The sequence below is a fragment of the Dipteris shenzhenensis genome, chromosome 12, assembly GCF_047967505.1.
Source record: "Dipteris shenzhenensis isolate YYH24624 ecotype China chromosome 12, Dip_SZ_1.0, whole genome shotgun sequence".
NCBI classification, from domain to species: Eukaryota; Viridiplantae; Streptophyta; class Polypodiopsida; order Gleicheniales; family Dipteridaceae; genus Dipteris; species Dipteris shenzhenensis.
Window position 1 is genome coordinate 16,947,681 of NC_141607.1, and position 19,635 is coordinate 16,967,315.

The following is a 19,635-nucleotide window of genomic DNA, read 5'->3' on the forward strand; positions in this document are numbered from 1 at the left end:
ACATCCCTTGACTTTAACTCTCTAAAGGTAATACTAAATATATCTATTATTGTTCTCTCTCTAGAAATTGTCAGCCTATATACACAACATGCAAGTTAACCATCCACGTGCATCTTTGATGTTCTGTATTGACTTCATGATGGTTGTTGCCAATTGCTCATTATCATGTTCATATAAACTATCAATCCTTTACATCACAAAATAGATGGCATCCATGTGCTAATACTGCTTGCAAGTGAGTTTTTAGACCACATTTACATTGTAGTTGTATTTTGGGTTGCCTACCATTTTATATACCTTTGAATTTACTCGCATTTACTATGTTAAATGGTGTTTTAATTCATCAAATTCTTGCATTTTGACATCCTTTGCTTCGATGGTTTTTGACATCGCAATATTGTCCACGCCTAATTTTATATAAGGTTGAATTGGAAATTGTGCTTTCTTGTTTGTCTTGTACAATCCCTCTAAGAAAGAGAAAATGTAAATTTGCCATTCTCTTCTCCTTCCAACCTAAAGGACTTAATTTTTAGTCTTTTGAAAATTTCATTTGTAACAATAGCTAGTAAGGAATATCTTGGGAGTTATTATTATGAGTACTCTTGTAGCCAATAATAGTATATTGTGGATTATTATGGAAAATTAAAAATTTAATATCTAACTTTAAGGGCTTCTATTTGTAGATTTTCTTTTGCTTGCGGACTGGATACTATGAGGAAGCCAAAATAGTTGCTGAGTCCTCGAGGGGTAGTAGGAGCTTTGCTTCACAGGTGTGTTGTATTCTCCTAACTTTTGGATTTGAGGTGTACATCTTCCATTGGTATCAACAATTTTAGATAATGGAAATACCTTATCTGTTGTTGCTTCAATACTAGTTTGAACAAACATATGCGTATATGAGCTGTGGCATGCACGTCTCTCTCTCTCTCTCTTATAGTTTTTTCCATACATTACCATACGCATACTGCATATGGGTACGGAAGTATGATTGAAATATGGATCAGCCCCTGGGGCTGAATCATATGTAACCCTAATTTTTTCATATTTAATTCATAGAGAGCTATAAAAATTTCAACTTTAAACTTGTATTAATTTTAACGTCAAGAAATTGATAAAAAAACGTTTTCATAAAGGTCTGGGAACCTCGTCCCCCCCCCAAAAAAAAATAAAATAAAATAAAAAAGCCTAGTATGATTGGCCATACCATACACGTACGGAATAATTATTCATACGTGCATGGTTCAGCCAGCCATACACGTGCGGACCCACTATGCTCTCTGCCCCCCCTTTCTCCTGCTTGTGTTTTTAATGGTTGTATGTGTTGAGAATGACACACGCGCACATACATAGACCTACATGTTTAATGTACGTGTGTAAATAAGTACAGTTAAATACATAAATCAATTTAAATTTATAGAAACAAACAAGCAAATAAATATATTTACACACACACACACATTAAAAGCAATCTAGAGAGAGAGAGAGAGAGAGATTAACGTCTTTAGAAGCTCTCATGGGACTATGAGACAAAGCGCACACTTTTTTTTTTAAATTTAGTGAAAGCTTTGATTGATTATATTACAAGAATAGTCACCTCAGAAAAGAGGCGCTAGAAAATACATCAATTGAAGGTCTCAGTATAAGCCAAATATACATCCTGATCTATCTGGCGAGTCTGCAAGCAATCAAAGAAAGATTGCTACAGAGAACACTTAAAAAAAGCAAATAAAGAAAAATTGGGATCACTAAAGACTTTACAATTGCGGTCTGTCCATAAAGTCCAAAGTGCCTAATAACGAGTTCAAATAAAGAAAAAATGAAACTCTGGTCGTTGTGGATGAAGACCAAAGAGCCAAAAAAATTTCCCAAAGAGAAGAGTCGGGAATCTCGCTCGTAGCTTTTGTGGAAGAGAATCCATAAACTATCGAGAAGACGGTCAATGCTACAATAAATGAGGCACAGTCTTCTGAGAAATCAGACACCTATGACAGAGAGTAGGAGCAATGTGCCTACGGGCCAGAAATTGTCCAGATGGAAAAATTTCCAGAAGCACTCGCCATAAAAAAACTTGTTGCTGAAGTGGAACTTTGTAAGCCCAAAGTTGCCGCAGTCTTTTTCTCCACCACTTAATTGGCCGATGCATTCGCCAAATAGAATTACCCCTTTCTGAAACCCAGGGTTGAGGCAAAATGATTTTGTGTAATGCATGCATAGTAATCTGAGATAGCCTCAAAGGACGAGAGGAGGACCTAAGGGAAGTCAAAGTCCAATCCTCTAATCGATCTTGGAGTTCCAAAGGGGGGATCGGAACCATAGGGGAAAGCATATAAGTGATTTGCTGCCATTACGTACGATAATGAGAACCCAAATCATACTGTGTGGCTGCCAGAGAAAAGGAAAGCATAGAGTCATCATCATGAAAAACATCAGGAACAGTATTGATCCCTTTAAAAGAAATAAAGCAGGAACGACGAGGTTCCTGTAAAGCAAGTGGATGCTGGAAAACTTTTGACCAGTGAATGCTTTCAGTCCGCCAAGAGTTACCCATCAGAGATTGTCGAACATGCCATTCAAGGTGAGACATAATATGCTTCCAGTCAAGAAGCAAGTTGGAGACCATAGGGCAGCCATGCAAAGCGCCATCAATGCATCCAAACAAGAAATCCCACTGAGTGGGTTGCTAATGACCAAAAGCAGGAGTATTGGTATGTGTGACCAGAGATTGAATCATGAGAGCCCAGGGTTGATCACCTCTCAGTAATTGCAGCAACATTTTCCCGTTGTGAGCTAGGATGTGCACGTGGATATTAGTGATATTCAATCCTCCATGCATTTTAGGGGAACAAATTCGGTGCACCGAAAGCAGTCTGATACTTTTTTTCTTGGGGTAAAGGCACATTGCCACCCTTTAAAAGTTATGACCCCTATGACTGTCTTAAGACAGTCATAGGGTGAATCCCTAATCCTAATAAAACCTTTGAGTTTGTGGTGTGGCTCAACACTTTTTTACACACCCACACTCCTGGTGTCTCTCTCTCCTATCGTTTCACCCCCTCTCTTTCCCTCACAAGTGGTATCAGAGCCACTCTCTCCCTCTCACTCCGGTCTACCCCTCCCTCTCCCCTCGGGCCTCGTACCCTCAGCAGCGAGCAGGGCAGCAGCAAGCCAGGGCACAGCCACGCGCAGCAGGTGCGTGACCCACCGCACGCAGCAGGCGCGCAAGCAGCCATAGCTGCAGCAGCAGCTAGCTGCTACCAGCAGCCAGGCGGCCGCAGCCTACCAGGCGGCCGTAGCCAGCCAGGCAGCCGTAGCCAGTGGCTGCAGCCAGTCGACCGGCTGCAACGCAGCAGCCACGACCAGCCGTACAGCCAGCCGTACCGGCTGTACGGACGCCGCGACAGGCAGCTGTACCGGCTGTACGGACGCGTGCACGTACAGGCAGCCATACCGGCTGTACCCTCAGCCAAGATTTTGACATTTTTTTGGGGATCCGTGCCCTCGCAAGTACAGGGTACAGCAGGTACACTGTGCAGGCACAGCAAGTACTTGCAGGTACAGCAGGCACAGAAATTTTTTCTTAGGGAAGAAGGAAAAAGGGAGAGCACTCTGCTCTTTTGCGTGGTACTTGCAAGTACATGCAGGTACAGAAGTACGAGGTTTTTTCTTGATGCATTCTTGGAATTTTTCAGTTCTAAAACTGTGTGTTTGAGGTACAACAAGTACACTCGTGTCCCTCGTGCTAGAGGTGACTAGTGCCACAGTGTGTGGTGGTTGCACAGTTATTTTGTTTGGGAAGGTCAGATGCCTTAATTTGCAGAGGGCTTTTATGCTTTTGCTGAGTGCAAATCTCAGTTTTCGGGTGACAATTTCATAGGGCTTTTGCCTGGAAGTGTATGCAGTGTATGCCTTGAGGCAGTGTGGAGCCAGGGTGCCCACATTGGTCTCGTTTTCCGCAGTGTATCAGTGACATTTCTTTGCAGGTCACAATTTGTGTACGACACTTTGAAAATCTCAGTTGAGCCACGCTTGGCCAGGGCGCATTGAGTTTACTCGGTCCCTAACTATCCATCGTTGACAGTGCTCAAAAGATCTTCTTTTCGGTGTTTGTACGTTGGGATCTGTGTTGCCACTGTGCACACAGGCAGTTTATGCATTACTTTGTCAGGTGAAAGTGCCAGGAGAGCGCTGTATTTTGTATGCTACCTCAGTGTTGAGGTGTTTTTCACTTGGTACAGGTGTCAAATCAAGGGGCTTTTGCCCAGATTTTGCTTGTGAGCACTTGAGTTACTATTTGAGAACTTCAGATGCCTTTTATCCCCTTGGCAGAAGGGTGATTGTTTGGGATTTGTCCCATACTTTGTTGCAGGTTTTGTGACAGGCTGAGGTGTTTGGAGCCTTTTTCAGTGGACAAAACAGTGTATGACAAGTGGTTTATGCATATAAAATCAGTGCAATACCTCATCTGAGGTGGGAGAAGTGATCAGGACATCAGTGTTTTGTGTTTCGTCAGATGATGATGCACTTGTAAAGCACTTGTGGAACAGCTGCAGCATTCTGTAGTTACTGTTTTATGCCTATTTGAGCACGGTACAGTGTGTCAGAAGGTACAGTGACTGGAGGGAAAATTTTCTGTTTTGCTGCAGGATTTTTTGACAGTAAAAAACAGCACTATTGTGAGTGCTCCTGGCTCTTGATACAGCAGGTTTTCTGAGAAATCAGAATTTTATTTAGTCATTTTTTTGACTTACAGGGAGTCAGGCACTTTCCTTGTCTGATATGGCATCAGGGGGAAGTGAATCCTCAATACTGAACATAAAGAAATTGGAAGGGGCACACAATTATGCATTATGAGCAGAACAGTGTTTGAATGTACTTCTGCTAAAGAAGATTTCTAAGCCCATAAGGGTGAAGGGTGTCAAGCCATCTGGGATGGCAGATGATGAGTGGGAGGAGCTTGATTTGTCCGCAAGGGCGGCTATCATGCTTACTCTCACTGATTCTCTTGTGTTCAATGTTCAGGCAGAAAAGACCTCTTATGGCCTATGGCAGAGGCTAGAAGAGTTGTATGCCCAAAAGAGCTCAGCCAGTAAGGTTTATTGGTTGAAGAAGCTTGTCGACCTTCGCATGAAGGAAGGTACAGCTATGACCTCACACTTGAGTGAGTTCAATGCCATCTTTACACAGCTTATCGCACAGGGATTGAACCTTGATGAGGAGTTCAAGGCTACTTTCTTGTTGTGTACCCTCCGTGAGAGTTGGGACACTTTCAAGACCACTCTGTCAAATTCAAATGTCACTCTTATGTATGCTGATGTGGAGAGCTCTCTCCTTATGGAGGAGATGAGCAGGAAGAATAATATGGGCAGCAAGTCTTCCAATGCTTTGCAGGTGCAGGAAAGAGGTAGGACTCAGCAGAAGGGGAGATCTGCTGGCAAGTCCAAATCCCGCAGTCAGTCCCGTGGCAAAAAGGATATTGAATGCTTTTACTGTGGCAAGAAGGGACACGTGAAGTCTAAGTGCTTCAAGTTTATACGGGATCAGACAGCCAAGAAGGCTGAGGCAAAGGATGCAGACAGTGGAAGCAAAGGCAAAGGCAAGGCCAAGGCAGATGACTTGGATGCAGTGAATGTTGCAGGAGAGGACAGTGACAGTGACAGACATGATGTATTATGTTCTTCTGCTGTAATTGCACATACATTGGTTGTTGATGGCCATGACATGCACACCTGGTTCTTGGATTCAGGTGCTTCTTTTCATGTTATGCCTCATAGGGAGTGGTTTACTTTCTACACAGGTACTCATGGAGTTGTTCACCTTGGGAACAACTATGCATGTCAGATTGCAGGGATTGGCAGTATACAGATAGTATTCCTTGACGGACGCATATTTATGCTTGATGGTGTTCGCCATGTGCCGCAAATCAAGAAAAATTTGATTAGCACTGGCTTGTTGGATGACAGTGGTTATCACACCACATTTGGGGATTCCAAATGGGTAATTACTGATGGCCAGGTTGTAGTGGCTGAGGGTTATAAGAGTGATACCTTGTACCCTCTTTATGTTTCCAGTGTAGGTAATCATGTTGTTGCCATAACCGAGCTGCCGAAGGTTTCATTGTGGCATAGCCGGTTGGGACACATGTCCGTTAAAGGAATGCAAGAATTGTCACGTTTGGGTTATCTGCTGTCTCTTTCTTTTTCAGATTTGCCTACTTGTGATCATTGCATTTTTGGAAAGCATTCTATGACTCCTCATAAGAGGAGAACTCCCCAGAATAGAGCACCGCTTGATCTAGTGCACACTGATTTGTGTGAGATGCCACAGCTATCACTAGGGGGTGCAAAGTATTTTATTATTTTTATTGATGATGCCACACGCAAAGTGTGGGTCTATTTCTTGAAGCATAAGAGCGATGCCTTAGATGCTTTCAAGAAGTTTGTCGCTCAGGTTGAGAATCGGACAGGACGTAGGCTGAAATGCCTCAGATCCGATAATGGGGGTGAGTATGTGTCACATGCTTTTGTACAGTTATGCGAAGCTAAGGGCATTAAACAAGACTCACAGCCCCTCATAATGCATCTCAAAATGGTGTGAGTGAGCGGATGAATTGAACTATTCAGGAGAAAGTTGGATGTATGTTGTCTTATGCTGCATTGCCCCATGGCTTTTGGGCAGAAGCCGTGCAAACAGCAGTTCACCTAATTAACAGGTCGCCGAACAAGGCTTTGGAGTTGAAAGTGCCAGAGGAGGTGTGGTCTGGCAAGCCACCTTCATATAAGCACTTACGTGTGTTTGGCTGCGAGTGAAGGAAATGGAGAGAGTGAGAGCTAGAGAGAGTGAGAGAGTCGAAAGCTTGGAAGCTGTAGTTGCAAAATAGAGTGTAAAAGAGTACTACACAAAGTGAGTAGGATAAGGTTTTGTCCTAGTGACAAAACCTTAGTAGTCACTAACCATAGTTAGTGAACTAACTGCAGTTAGGGAGAAAAACCTCTAAAATGAGGGAAAAGTGCCCCTAACTAACTTATTATATTACATTGGTCACTGCTGAATTATATCTATAATTCCAACACCCCCCTGCAGTGCCAATGTCATGTACAAGGCTGATCAATCACCAAACGGATATAAGTTCAGGGCACTGCGAAATGCCTCAAACTTCTCACGTGGTAGCGCTTGGGTGAAAATATCTGCAACGTTGTCATGTGTAGACACAAAGATCATACTGATCTCTCCTGCATGCAACTTCTCTCTGACGTAGTGATAGTGAACCTCAATGTGCTTCGTGCGAGCATGAAACACTGGATTCTTTGCCACTGCAATGGCACTCTGACTATCAGTGAGAATTGGAGAAGGACCCTCCAAAGACAGATGAAGATCAGCAAATAAACGTCTCAGCCAGACACATTCAACTGTTGCTGTGAAAGCTGCCCTGTACTCAGCTTCACATGATGAGGTAGCCACTGTAGATTGTTTCTTGCTCAGCCATGAAATGCAAGATTTTCCCAAAAAGAAACAATTGCCACTAGTGGACTGCCTAGTGTCATAATCACCAGCCCAATCTGAATCACTGTAGGCATGCATCTGCAAGTCACCCCCCCTGGGAAATAGTAAGCCAAAAGACTTGGTGCCTTGCAAATAACGGAAGATGCGCTTAACTGCCTGCCAATGCATAGTTTTGGGGCTGTGCATGTACCTGCTCACCTGAGATACTGCAAACTGAATATCAGGCCTAGTATTGCAGAGATATATGAGGCATCCAACAGCTTGACTGTAAAGTGTGGCATCAACTGATTCTCCTGCATCATGCATTGTGAGTTTCAGCCCCGGTTCCATAGGAGTAGATATGGGCTTACACTCTTGCATGTTAAATCTGTCCAAAAGTTTCTGAACATACTTGGACTGAGACATAACAGTGCCACGTCTCTCATGAGAGAACTGGATCCCCAAATAAAAGTGAAGCAGCCCCAAATCTGACATATCAAAGTGGGTCTGCAAATCAGTTTTGAAATCTGCAATTTTGTCCTCATTGGACCCTGTGAGCAGTAAGTCATCAACATAAAGAAGGATGACTAATATTCCCCCCCCATCCATCTTGATGTAGAGGGTGCTCTCAGTAGGACTATTGTGCAGCCCTTTGCTGGTCAAAAAGGCATGTATCTTGGCATACCATGCACGAGGGGCCTGTTTCAGCCCATATAAAGCTTTATTAAGCTTGCAGACTTGAAGTGCATTTGCTGTAATTCCAAAACCCGGAGGTGGTTTGACATACACCTCTTCCAGCAAGTCCCCATTTAAGAAGGCTGTTTTGATGTCCAACTGATGAACATTCCACTCAAAATGTGCAGCCATTGCAATTACTGATCGGATGGTAGTCATCCGGGATGTAGGAGCAAAAGTCTCCTGATAATCTATGCCCTTTTTCTGAGCATAGCCTTTAGCAACCAGCCTGGCTTTATATCTGTCAATGGAGCCATCTGGCTTCCGTTTGACTTTAAATACCCATCGTGTGCCAATAGCATGTTTACCCTATGGCAAGTCCACAACATCCCAAGTCTGTTTTTTTGCAATGGACTGCAACTCATCGTGCATGGCATTCATCCAATGCACATTACCTTGTGCCTCTTCAAATGTGGCAGGCTCCTCTTCATCAAGGAGAGTACCTGCATATGCTGATTCCACTGAATTAGCACCTTCCATGTGCCTTGCTGCACTGCGAGTCCTGCCAGGTAACGGAGCATCAAGTTTACTCTCCCGGAGAGTCTGTAACAGCCAGTTTGGGACTGTTTGTGCTGCATGTATGTCTGCAATTTCTTGCTGCACCACTTGTTCCACTGCCTGTGGAGGAGGCATGACATCCTGTGGCGGAACTGAAGCATTTGAAGGTTGCTGTAAATTCTGATTTGGATCAGAAAAATCAGCAGGGGAACCCAAAGCAATGGGTAGCAACCCTTGAAAGACATCTTCTGAAGGTGAAGGCATTTGAAAATCAGCCTGAGTGTGAGCTGAATTTTCAGAAAATATCACATCTCTACTTACAATGATTTTGCGTGTAGCAGGATTGTAGAGACGATACCCCTTGCTTTCTGCACTGTATCCAACAAATATGCATTTGATGGCTTTATCTGACAATTTGTGCCTAAATTCAACTGGCACATGTGCATAGGCAAGGCATCCAAAGACTCGGAAGTGATCCACTGAAGGCTTCCTGTCATTCCAGACCTCAAAAGGAGTTTTTGTTTTTAAAGCCTTAGTGGGAGCCCTGTTCAAAATGTAATTGGCACACGTCAAACCCTCTAACCAGAATTTATGAGGCATGTGTTTGCTTTTCAGCATACATCTGTCCATCTCCATGAGGGTTCTATTTTTCCTCTCAGCTTTGCCATTTTGCTGAGGGGTTAGCCTGACTGTGAGCTGATGCACAATACCCTTTTGTTTGAGGAAAGCATCAAATTCTGCAGATAGGTATTCCCCACCTCTATCCGTGCGTAATGTCTGGATCTTGAGCCCGGTTTCATTTTCAACCATGGCTGAAAAGTGTTTAAACACTGTGAACACTTCAGATTTCTTTTTCAGCCCATAAACCCAAGTAAAATTGGAGTAGTCATCAATAAATGTGACAAAGTAGAGATGACCACCCAATGACGGAGTCCTCATGGGACCACAGACATCACTGTGTATAAGCTGTAATTTGCGAACAGCTTTAACTGAACCATCCTTCTTGAAGGGAAATCTATGCATTTTACCTAAAATGCACCCTTCACAGGCATGTGGAGGAGGTATCTCAAGAGGTGGCAATGCATCAACCATTGAAAATTTCTGAAGTGTCATTAAGCTGTTGTAATGCATGTGGCCATATCTGGCATGCCATAATTCTGCATTTTGCATGGCAACTGTAGGGGTAGAAATTGCCAAAGCATGAGCTGCTCTTTTCTGAAAAATATCAAGCTGAAAAAGCCCACGCAGCAGAGTACCAGATAACATTAAGGCATAGTTAGCTTCCCTGTCCCGGACAGCACATTTGTCATCCTCAAAGATGACCTGATATCCCCCTCTGTTAAGAGTGGACACTGAAAGGAGATTTTTGGTTATGCCAGGCACATATAAGACATCAGAAAGTCTGAAAATTGAGCCATCAATTGCAGTGAGCTCAACTTCTCCTGTGCCACGTACTGAATATGAGGAGTTGTTGGCACAAGTGACTTTCTTACCAACAGGAGGTGGATGCAAGGAAGTAAAGAGACACTTCCTCGAAGTGATGTGCTTGGATGCACCGCTGTCAAAATACCATGTGTTCAGTGTTTCATCAACACTGAAAGCAGATGCATCTGAAGGAGAGTCAAAACTGCAAGTCAAAAATGCATATGTATCATCACTGCAAGAAGCTGTACTATCCCGAGCATCTGGAACAGCCAACCTAGAATCAGAAATGCAAGATAAAAAGGCATAATCTTGACCAACAAAGTTGGTTGCAGCATCCCCACTGTCAGATGCACAAGGGGCTGAATCTGAAACAAGCATTCTTGAGCTGTTTTTCTTTTCCTTTGCAATCCTTTTCCTGCATTCTGCTATGTGATGACCTGGCTTTTTGCAGTAGTGACAAAAACCCTTCTTTTTGGGCTTGCTTGCATCACTTTTAGCCTTTTGTGAAGGCTGTCCTGACTCACTGGAAGGCTGATTTGCTGCTGTTTTTGCCTGTCCCTTTGTTTTTGATTTGAATTTTGAGAGCATGGCTTGTTCACCTGCACGTGAAGCCAAATTTTTCCTGGTCTGCTCTTCCTGAAGCAGAAGTCCTATCAACTCATGAAAAGAAAGAGGATTTGCACCCCCCCTCAATGATAAATTCAGCGAAGTGTGAAAGCTGAGATAAGACTCAGGAAGAGAATTCAGAGTGGTTGTAATCATCTCTGAATCAGGAATAATTTCATCTATGTTTAACAACTGCTCTCTGAGATCCTGTAGCTTAGTGAGGTGGGCTGACATGGATTCACCGTCCTCCATATGTGTATTGCTCAACTCTCTTTTTAAAAAAGATACCCTGGCATCATTCCGTGCTGCATACATGCTTTCCAAAATATCCCACGCTGCCCTGGAGGTCTTACACGACCGGATATGCGGAATGATTGATCTTTTCACTGAAAGAGAGATGCATGACAAGGCTAAGGCATCCCGTGAATCCCATCTCTTTTGCTCAGGAGTATTGACTGTAGCTGCACCAACAACTTGTCCTGCAGCTGCACCTTGTGCACGACCTCTTCCACCTCCTTGGTGAGGAGGGGTAGCAGGTGCAATATCTGCTGGTCGGATTTCATCCCCATTGACATAATCCCATAAATTGCGAGAAATCAGAATATTACGTACCATGAAACTCCAGAGGGAGTAGTTGGTACCATCCAATTTGTCTTCCTGTGAAAGACCACTGAACTAGAACTCATTCTGATTTTGATGGGCCATATCTGAGAAAGAGATTGAAGCAGATACAAAGCTGAATTCCCTTACTGGGAATAAAATGCACAACTCCCAAAAACACAGCCAAGCACGGGCTGTATATGCAACTTAGATTTCTGCACTTGAGCTGTCAGAAATCTGTCCAAGCATAAAACACTCTCCAAAATCTGCCAAAAGTGTTCCAAACACTCCAAGAAAGGCAGTATGTACTGAATACTCCAAAAAATGCTCTCCCAACACAAAAGCCCCAATTTGTGGCTAGAAATTGCAGCCAGAAAGGCAAATCTGCAATTTTAAAACAAAAGCCCCAAATTTCAGACTATATTTCCAATTTTTCTCCAGATGTAGCTCCAAAATTGCACAATGATTGCAATGGCTGCAATATGCAAAAATGCCCCAAATGTACTCCAAAACAACTGCACCAAACTGTAGTTTTCTGCAAGAGAAGCCTGTCAAAGAACACCCGAGGTTGACAACAACCGGTCTATATCTGCAAGTACAGATGGTAAGTCCAAACTGTACGGTCAATACTGATTGTACGTACTGTACGGTAAGTACGGAACAGGCCGTACAGTACGGGAAGCAAGAGGTGTACGGTCAACTTGTACGGCTTCCTGCGCAGGTACGTCGAGCAGATACGGGAGCTGCACGACAAACAGGTACGGATGTTGTACGGCGCGCAGGTACGGAAGCAGAGCGCTGTACGGCGGCAGATGACGAAACGTACGGAGCTGGTACGGCGATGTACGGCTGCAGATGGCGAAACGTACGGAGCTGGTACGGCGGCAGATGGCGACACTTGCGTCAGGATTCCGTACAGTCGTACGGACTGTACGGACAGATTGGAGCGGGCTGGAGCTGGAGGTAAGGCGCTGGTACGAGAAGGAGCAGAGGGCTCAAAGGCCTAGAACCTGCTCTGATACCAAATGAAGGAAATGGAGAGAGTGAGAGCTAGAGAGAGTGAGAGAGTCGAAAGCTTGGAAGCTGTAGTTGCAAAATAGAGTGTAAAAGAGTACTACACAAAGTGAGTAGGATAAGGTTTTGTCCTAGTGACAAAACCTTAGTAGTCACTAACCATAGTTAGTGAACTAACTGCAGTTAGGGGGAAAAACCTCTAAAATGAGGGAAAAGTGCCCCTAACTAACTTATTATATTACATTGGTCACTGCTGAATTATATCTATAATTCCAACAGCGAGTGCTTTGCTCATGTACGCAAAGAACTGCGCACCAAACTAGAGCCAAAGTCTTTCAGATGCATCTTCATGGGTTACGGTGACGAAGATGAAATGGGGTACAGGTTATGGGATCCCGTCAAACGGAAGATTATACGCAGCAATGACGTCATCTTTAAAGAGGATTGTGTACACAGAGAACCCGTGCAACCTGTGGAATACAGGAGGGTTGTATATGATGATGTCGGACAGCAAAGAATGCCCATTAATATGCAGCAGCAGGCTGCTGTAAATAACCCTGTTCAAGAGGGTATACAGGCTGAAAATCAGCCAGACAATTTTGCCAACGATGCACCACTGGATATGCCAGCAAATGGCGCTGTAGGACAGCCAAATATGGTGGTACAGCCACCTGTCACGCATGATGAACAGGCTAGACAGCAGCCTAATACGGAGTTTTTTGTTAGGAGGAGCACCCGTGTACAACGGCCTCCTGACAGGTTTGTTCCAGGAGCCAATAATGTGGCTGATTTTATCATGCTGACAGATTGTGGTGAGCCTTCCAGCTTCAAGGAAGCTATGGGAAGAACAGAGAAAAGGAAGTGGGAGAAAGCCATGCAATCAGAAATGGACTCCCTACTTCAAAATGATACATGGGACTTGGTGCAGCTACCTGCAGGCAGAAAGGTTTTGCCATGCAAGTGGGTTTACAAAGTCAAAGTGGATTCAAATGCTTTACCGAGGTATAAGGCCAGATTGGTTGCCAAGGGATTTAAGCAGGAGAAGGGCATTGACTTTGATGAGATCTTGACTACTTTGAGAGCAGTGTTAGCTCTTGTTGCTCATGAGGACATGGATTTATGTCAGATGGATGTGAAGACTGCTTTTCTTCACGGAGATCTCCATGATGAGATCTACATGAGTCAACCAAAGGGATATGCTGTTAAAGGGAAAGAGCAGCTTGTGTGTAAGCTCAAGAGGAGCTTGTATGGACTCAAGCAGGCGCCAAGAGAATGGTACAAGAAGTTTGATGCCTTCATGCAGTCCCAAGGGTATCATAGGTGTGAGACCGATCACTGCTTGTACACCAAACGGGCAAAGGATGGCAGTTTGATGCTACTCATACTATATGTGGATGACATGCTGATTGCCAGCAAATCTCAGCAGGAGATTATTGCTTTGAAGAAGCAACTACATAAGTCTTTTGACATGAAAGACTTGGGTGATGCAAATCACATACTGGGTATGCGGATTACTCGTGACAGGTCTAAGGGACTTTTGTTTCTATCACAGGAAGAGTACATTGGCAAAGTACTGCAGAGGTTTAAAATGGAGGGAGGGAAGTCTATTAGTACCCCGTTGCCTCCACATTTAAAACTCAGCAGTAAGGACAGCCCCAGATCAGATGACGATAAGGTTGAGATGGCCAAGGTTCCGTATGCATCTGCAGTTGGTTCTTTGATGTATGCCATGGTTGCCACTCGTTCGGATATTGCTTTTGCGGTGGGAGTCATCAGCAGGTATATGGAAAATCCAGGCAAGCGGCACTGGGAAGCAGTGAAAGGCGTCTTGAGGTATCTCAAGGGTACCAAAGACTTGTGCATATGCTATGGTAGGCAGGATGTATTGGTGCATGGTTTTACAGATTTGGACTATGCAGGGAATGCAGATAACCGGAAGTCTACTACTGGTTATATTTTCACATTTGCAGGAGGTGCTATATCATGGGTGTCTCGGTTGCAGATATGCATTGCACTGTCAACCACTGAAGCTGAATATGTTGCAGCCACTGAGGCTTGCAAGGAAGCAATATGGCTTACTCGGCTGGTGGGAGATTTGGGCATTACAGGAGATATGCCAGTTTTGCATTGTGATAGTCAGAGTGCTATCATGTTGGCAAAGAATCCGGTCTTTCATCAGAAGACCAAGCACATAGATGTGAAATACCATTTCATCAGGGAGGTACTGGAAGACAAGCGACTTGAGCTTGTGAAGGTGCATACTGATGATAATCTTGCAGATTTGCTCACTAAGAGCTTGCCTACAGAGCGGTTTGCACATTGTCGCCACATCATGGGATTAGGATGAGACCATTCTTATTTTATGGTCTTGTATACAGTAACTGTATATTGCTGTAATTTTTATTCTTTTCTCCCCTTTAGGCACATTGGCCTTTAGGTGGGAGGTTGTTGGGGTAAAGGCACATTGCCACCCTTTAAAAGTTATGACCCCTATGACTGTCTTAAGACAGTCATAGGGTGAATCCCTAATCCTAATAAAACCTTTGAGTTTGTGGTGTGGCTCAACACTTTTTTACACACCCACACTCCTGGTGTCTCTCTCTCCTATCGTTCCACCCCCTCTCTTTCCCTCACATTTTCTGCCATGTTTGGAATGCCAAAAGATTTCCATAATCACAGATATAAAGGAATCGAGGTCTGCCTTGGCGAACATGATCAAAGGCAAATAAAATTGAATGTACGCTACAAGAATGGACTGCACTATTCGGAGACGAACATGTAAAGGTCAGGTTGCTAATTTCCAGTATTCAAGCTTTTTCTTGAGCTTGATTAAAACCCAATCAATTTGCTGTCGACGATTAAGTCCCCAGCCCAAAGGATATCCAAGGTGTCGAACTAACTGAGTGGGTGGGATGATCTCCCCTGGCCATAAGTGACTATGCCAGTCTTTATTATGCAATGGGAGTAGCTTAGACATTTGAAAGTTAACATGAAGGCCAGTTGCTAAACCATAAATTGAAAGGGTTTGCATCAAAGGAGAAAGATCAGGCTACGTATTCCTTGGAGTAAAGAAAGAATCATCAGCATAGGCATGAGCAACCAGCTGCGATTTTTATCCAGTTCCAAACCATGGAGACTGTAGTGACTAGATGATCAATGTATTGCAGCATAGGATGAGTAGCAATGGCATATAGTAAGGTAGTAAGGGGACAGCCCTGATGAACCAAACTATGAAGAGTCCATTCTTCAGAGATGTCTCCAGAAAGAATACAAGTAGCATTGCTATTCCTGTAGAGCCAATAAATAACTTGCTGCATTTTTATTCCAAAGCCCAAGGGTCACATTGTTTGCGAGATGAATTCCCATTGAACTGTGTCAAAAGCTTTGGCAATGTCAATTTGTAAGAGCGAAACATCTTGTTGTGTGTACTTGGCATATTCAATTCCAACATAAGCATTGGCAATATTGTCCATGATATGCCTACGAGCAACAAAGCCATATTGAGAAGGATGCAGCCCATCATGTAGATAGCCTTTGATACGGTCAACATGCATTTTAGCTATGATCTTGTAAATGACTGGCATGAGCGTGATTGGTCTCCAATCAGTAATAAAATTAGAAATCTGCTTCTTAAGAAGGAGCTTTACCAGTCCCTTTTTCCACGACAAGGGCATTTGCTGATTTTCCCAAGTTGAATTAGCCATTTGCAACAAAGGGAATTTGAGGCTATCCCAAAAAGCAAGAAAGAATTCAATAGTGAGGCCATCCCATCCTGGAGATTTCCATCTATCAAAGGATTTAACTGCATCTGACAATTCCCTCTCGATGAAGGGAAGTTCCAAAGCTTGAGCTTGAGAAAGAATTGGATGGACATGCTGTAAAAGAAGCTGACGTGCAGACAAAATCGCAGGAGAAGGAAGGTCCACATGCTCAAAATGGGAGGAGAAGTGCTGCACACAAAAATCAGCAAGCTCAGAGCGAGATGAAGACCAAGAACTCTGAGGCATCTGGACTCGACAAATATTTGTAGCTTGTCGTTTGTAATGCAAACTTTTGAAAAATTGCTTTGAAGAGCAACCTTTATCCAAAAAAGTCTTTTGTCGAGATCAAGTTTCCCATTTAGCAAGTTTTCTTTGATCATTTGATTGGAGACAGAATTTGGCTTGACATAAGTGCATGCTTTCCTCTGAAGACAAAGGCCGAAGGTGACTAAGCTTAGCCAGATTCTGGCATGTGAGTTTAGTATGCACAACAGTCTCCCGTGTGGCTCGCATAAATGATTTACCATAATTTCGAATCACAGCTTGCATTCGAGCAACAAAAGTTTGCCATGCATAATCGAGATAAAAAAGCATCTAAGAAGAGAGAGGCTGAATGGCATCAGAGACCATAGCTTTGAAATCAGTATGTTCCAGATAACTGTTATTCACCAACAAAAGCCTTTTGCAAGGCAATTTGTCATCAAGAAAATCATGCATGGAGAGCCTCAACCAAAGAGGTGCATGATCAGAATATGTGAAGGCATGGTCAACCCAAAGTTGACAAGTAAAGGCATCACAATGCTGCGGATCAACCTGATAACATCTGTCCAGGCGTGCCTAATAGGAAGATTGAGCATTGTGTTGAAAGGTACAGCCTGGGAGTGTGGGTTGTAATTCCTTCCATAGATCCATCAAACACAGCTGAACCAAAAAATCAGACCATGCTTGTTGTTAAGAAGCCAACATATGAGTGTGGCCCGAAGTAGTATCTCCCGGTTGAGGAGCATTGTTGAAATCACCACAGATGAATGCATAGTGTCTCCACGGATAATTGTGCATGGCATCCCAAATCAATGCTTGATCGTTGGAAGATTGAGGGGCATAAACCGATGCAAATTCAAATATTTCTCCTTGAAACAGGCATTGCATTATAATCCATCTACCATGGCGATCATTGAGAGCCACAACGTGCTGAAGATCATGCCTCACCAAAAGAGCCACTCCAGAGAAAAAGTGCTCCCCAGCATAGAAAATATCATAACCAGCAAAATGTCCCGTGTGACCAGCAAACATGTGTTGGTTATGTTTCTGCAAAGCCACTATGTCTGATTGCAATTGTTTGATATACATCCACACAAGTTTCCACTTTTTATGATCACACAAACCCTGTACATTGAGTGTAACGCATTTGATGTGGTCAAGCATATTTACATCTATGGGACAGTTATGTACAGCAATAAACAAACTGACTATGTTTGCATCTCCACCTCAATATCTGGACCTCTTCCCTGAGAAGAGGAATCAATATAGTAGTAACGTCCTCTTTTGGGAAGAGGGTACGATTGGCAGTGACTACAGCCCAAGTCAAACCAATGCCAGAGTTTTCAGCTGGTGTCTTGGCCTGTGAAGATGCACTATTCCAAGTCCTGGATGGCAGAGGTCTCCTAGGAGAGAGAACTTTGCGAGGAGTTTGTCATTCTTCATCCAAATTTTTATCCTTCACTTGAGACAGAAAGGCCGAAGGCATAGGAGGAGGAGCAGTAGCATTCGAGACAGCCGGGGCTTTACCTTTGTTTTGAACAGCAAAAAACTGTTTTACCTCTTTGTTTTTGACTAGAGAAGGGGCATTGGCATTCTTGCTCTGAGGTGGAACCATTTCAGCTTGTACTGGCATCTTGGGAGGTTGGGAAGTGCATTGCGAAGCCATATGCCCAAATTGCTTGCATTCAAAGCAAGCACTTGCAAACAGCTCCCATTTCAGCTTGTAGAAAGCATTGCCCATGGAAACATTATTGACAGCAACTGAATAAGAAACCGGTGTGGGATTATCTGTGTCCCACAAAATGCAAAAGCGATTTGAATTGCCATTTGGTCTCGGTTGACAAACCACCTTACCAAGAGAGGTTGCAATTTTTGGCAATAGAGAAGCCATGCACTGAGGAAAATCCACAGCTTCTACCCATACAGGGCAGCGATGCCGAATGAATGTCTGATAATCCCTGGTAGGAGACCAGGGCAATACATGGACCATCTGCTGACCATAGAAGAGCGGAGAGTGCTCCAGCAAAATTTGTCTGTGCTCTTCATCAACCATTATCACTGCAAAAAAACCCCTCGTTGCATAATGCACTTTCTTGACATAGCAACCACCCAGGGTTCTAGTCAACTATTTGCCAACATCTGCAGCAGCAGGCATCCGTCCCGGAAAGAAAATAATGATGGCATGTTTTGCATAATCCTTCACGAGGTCGAAGATATCATCTACCTCAATCATGATACCTGTGGTAGGAACCGGATCATTCCAACTTTTCCTTGTATCTTCAAAACCCTCATGCATCACGTCATATATCAGTTGAGCCTCTGTAGAGGCATATAGGGGGTCCCATTACATGCTTTTGCTTTTTATTGTGACATGATCTTTCTTTGTGAAAGGTCTTCTGATAAGGACAATTTGCCATTGTAGCAGAGGGAGAAAAGAAAAAACCAAGAAACAGACAATAGGACAAGAGAAGTACGGATAGGTACGGGCAAAAGCATAGCAAGGCTGTACGAATAGGCTATACGGACAGGTGTGGTCAAAGGTACGGTTGTACGGAGACACGGTACAGACAAGCATTGACAAATGCATGGAAGAAGGTAAAACGTACGGACAGTACGGTTAAAGAAAACGTATGGGAAAAGGTAAAACCTGATTGTACGTAAAATGCACGGACAATACGGATGAAGAAAACGTATTGACAAAAACGTACGGATAGAAAAGAGGGCAAAAATGTACGGACAGAAAACGTACACTAAGCAAAGGTACAAACGTACGTACGACGTACGGGACAGAGATGTACAGAACAGAGAAGTACGAACAAAAAACGTATGACAGTTGTACGGGACCTGAAATAAAACTGTACGGAAACCCCACGGGGGCTGAACGGACACTTTACAAAAGCTTGTACGGAAAAGAAGCAAGGGTTGTACGGCAGGCTAGGTTGGGGGTTGCGTAGGAGCTGTCCTCTCTCTCACACACCAGAGCTTCCCACCTCTACGTCAACTCTACTACACACACCACACACACACACAAAGACAAAGCACACACCCCAAAAATGATAAACCTCAACATCTGTTTTAGATTGAGAGTCTCTTGGAATTGCATATACTACTCCCAAAGTTATTATAGATTGCTAAGTAAGATAAGATAATCGGCCTATATTACATTTGTTTAAGACTGAGAGTCCTTGGGTTTGGATTTAAAGTCTTTGATAAGTGCTTTTCCATCTCTGTAGACAGCCCATTTTCCTTCTTTGTG

The 19,635-nt window shown here is 43.6% G+C and overlaps 1 protein-coding gene across 1 annotated transcript in view; it reads left to right on the forward strand.

The window, feature by feature from the left end:
- The window catches only part of LOC147895896 (nuclear pore complex protein NUP93A-like), a 108,037-nt gene that overhangs the window by 43,079 nt on the left and 45,323 nt on the right, over window positions 1-19,635 (forward strand). Inside the window, exon 11 of the mRNA XM_087382612.1 lies at window positions 684-770. Within this exon, the coding sequence (XP_087238738.1) occupies window positions 684-770 (87 nt within the window). The remainder of the gene's footprint in view (window positions 1-683; window positions 771-19,635) is intronic.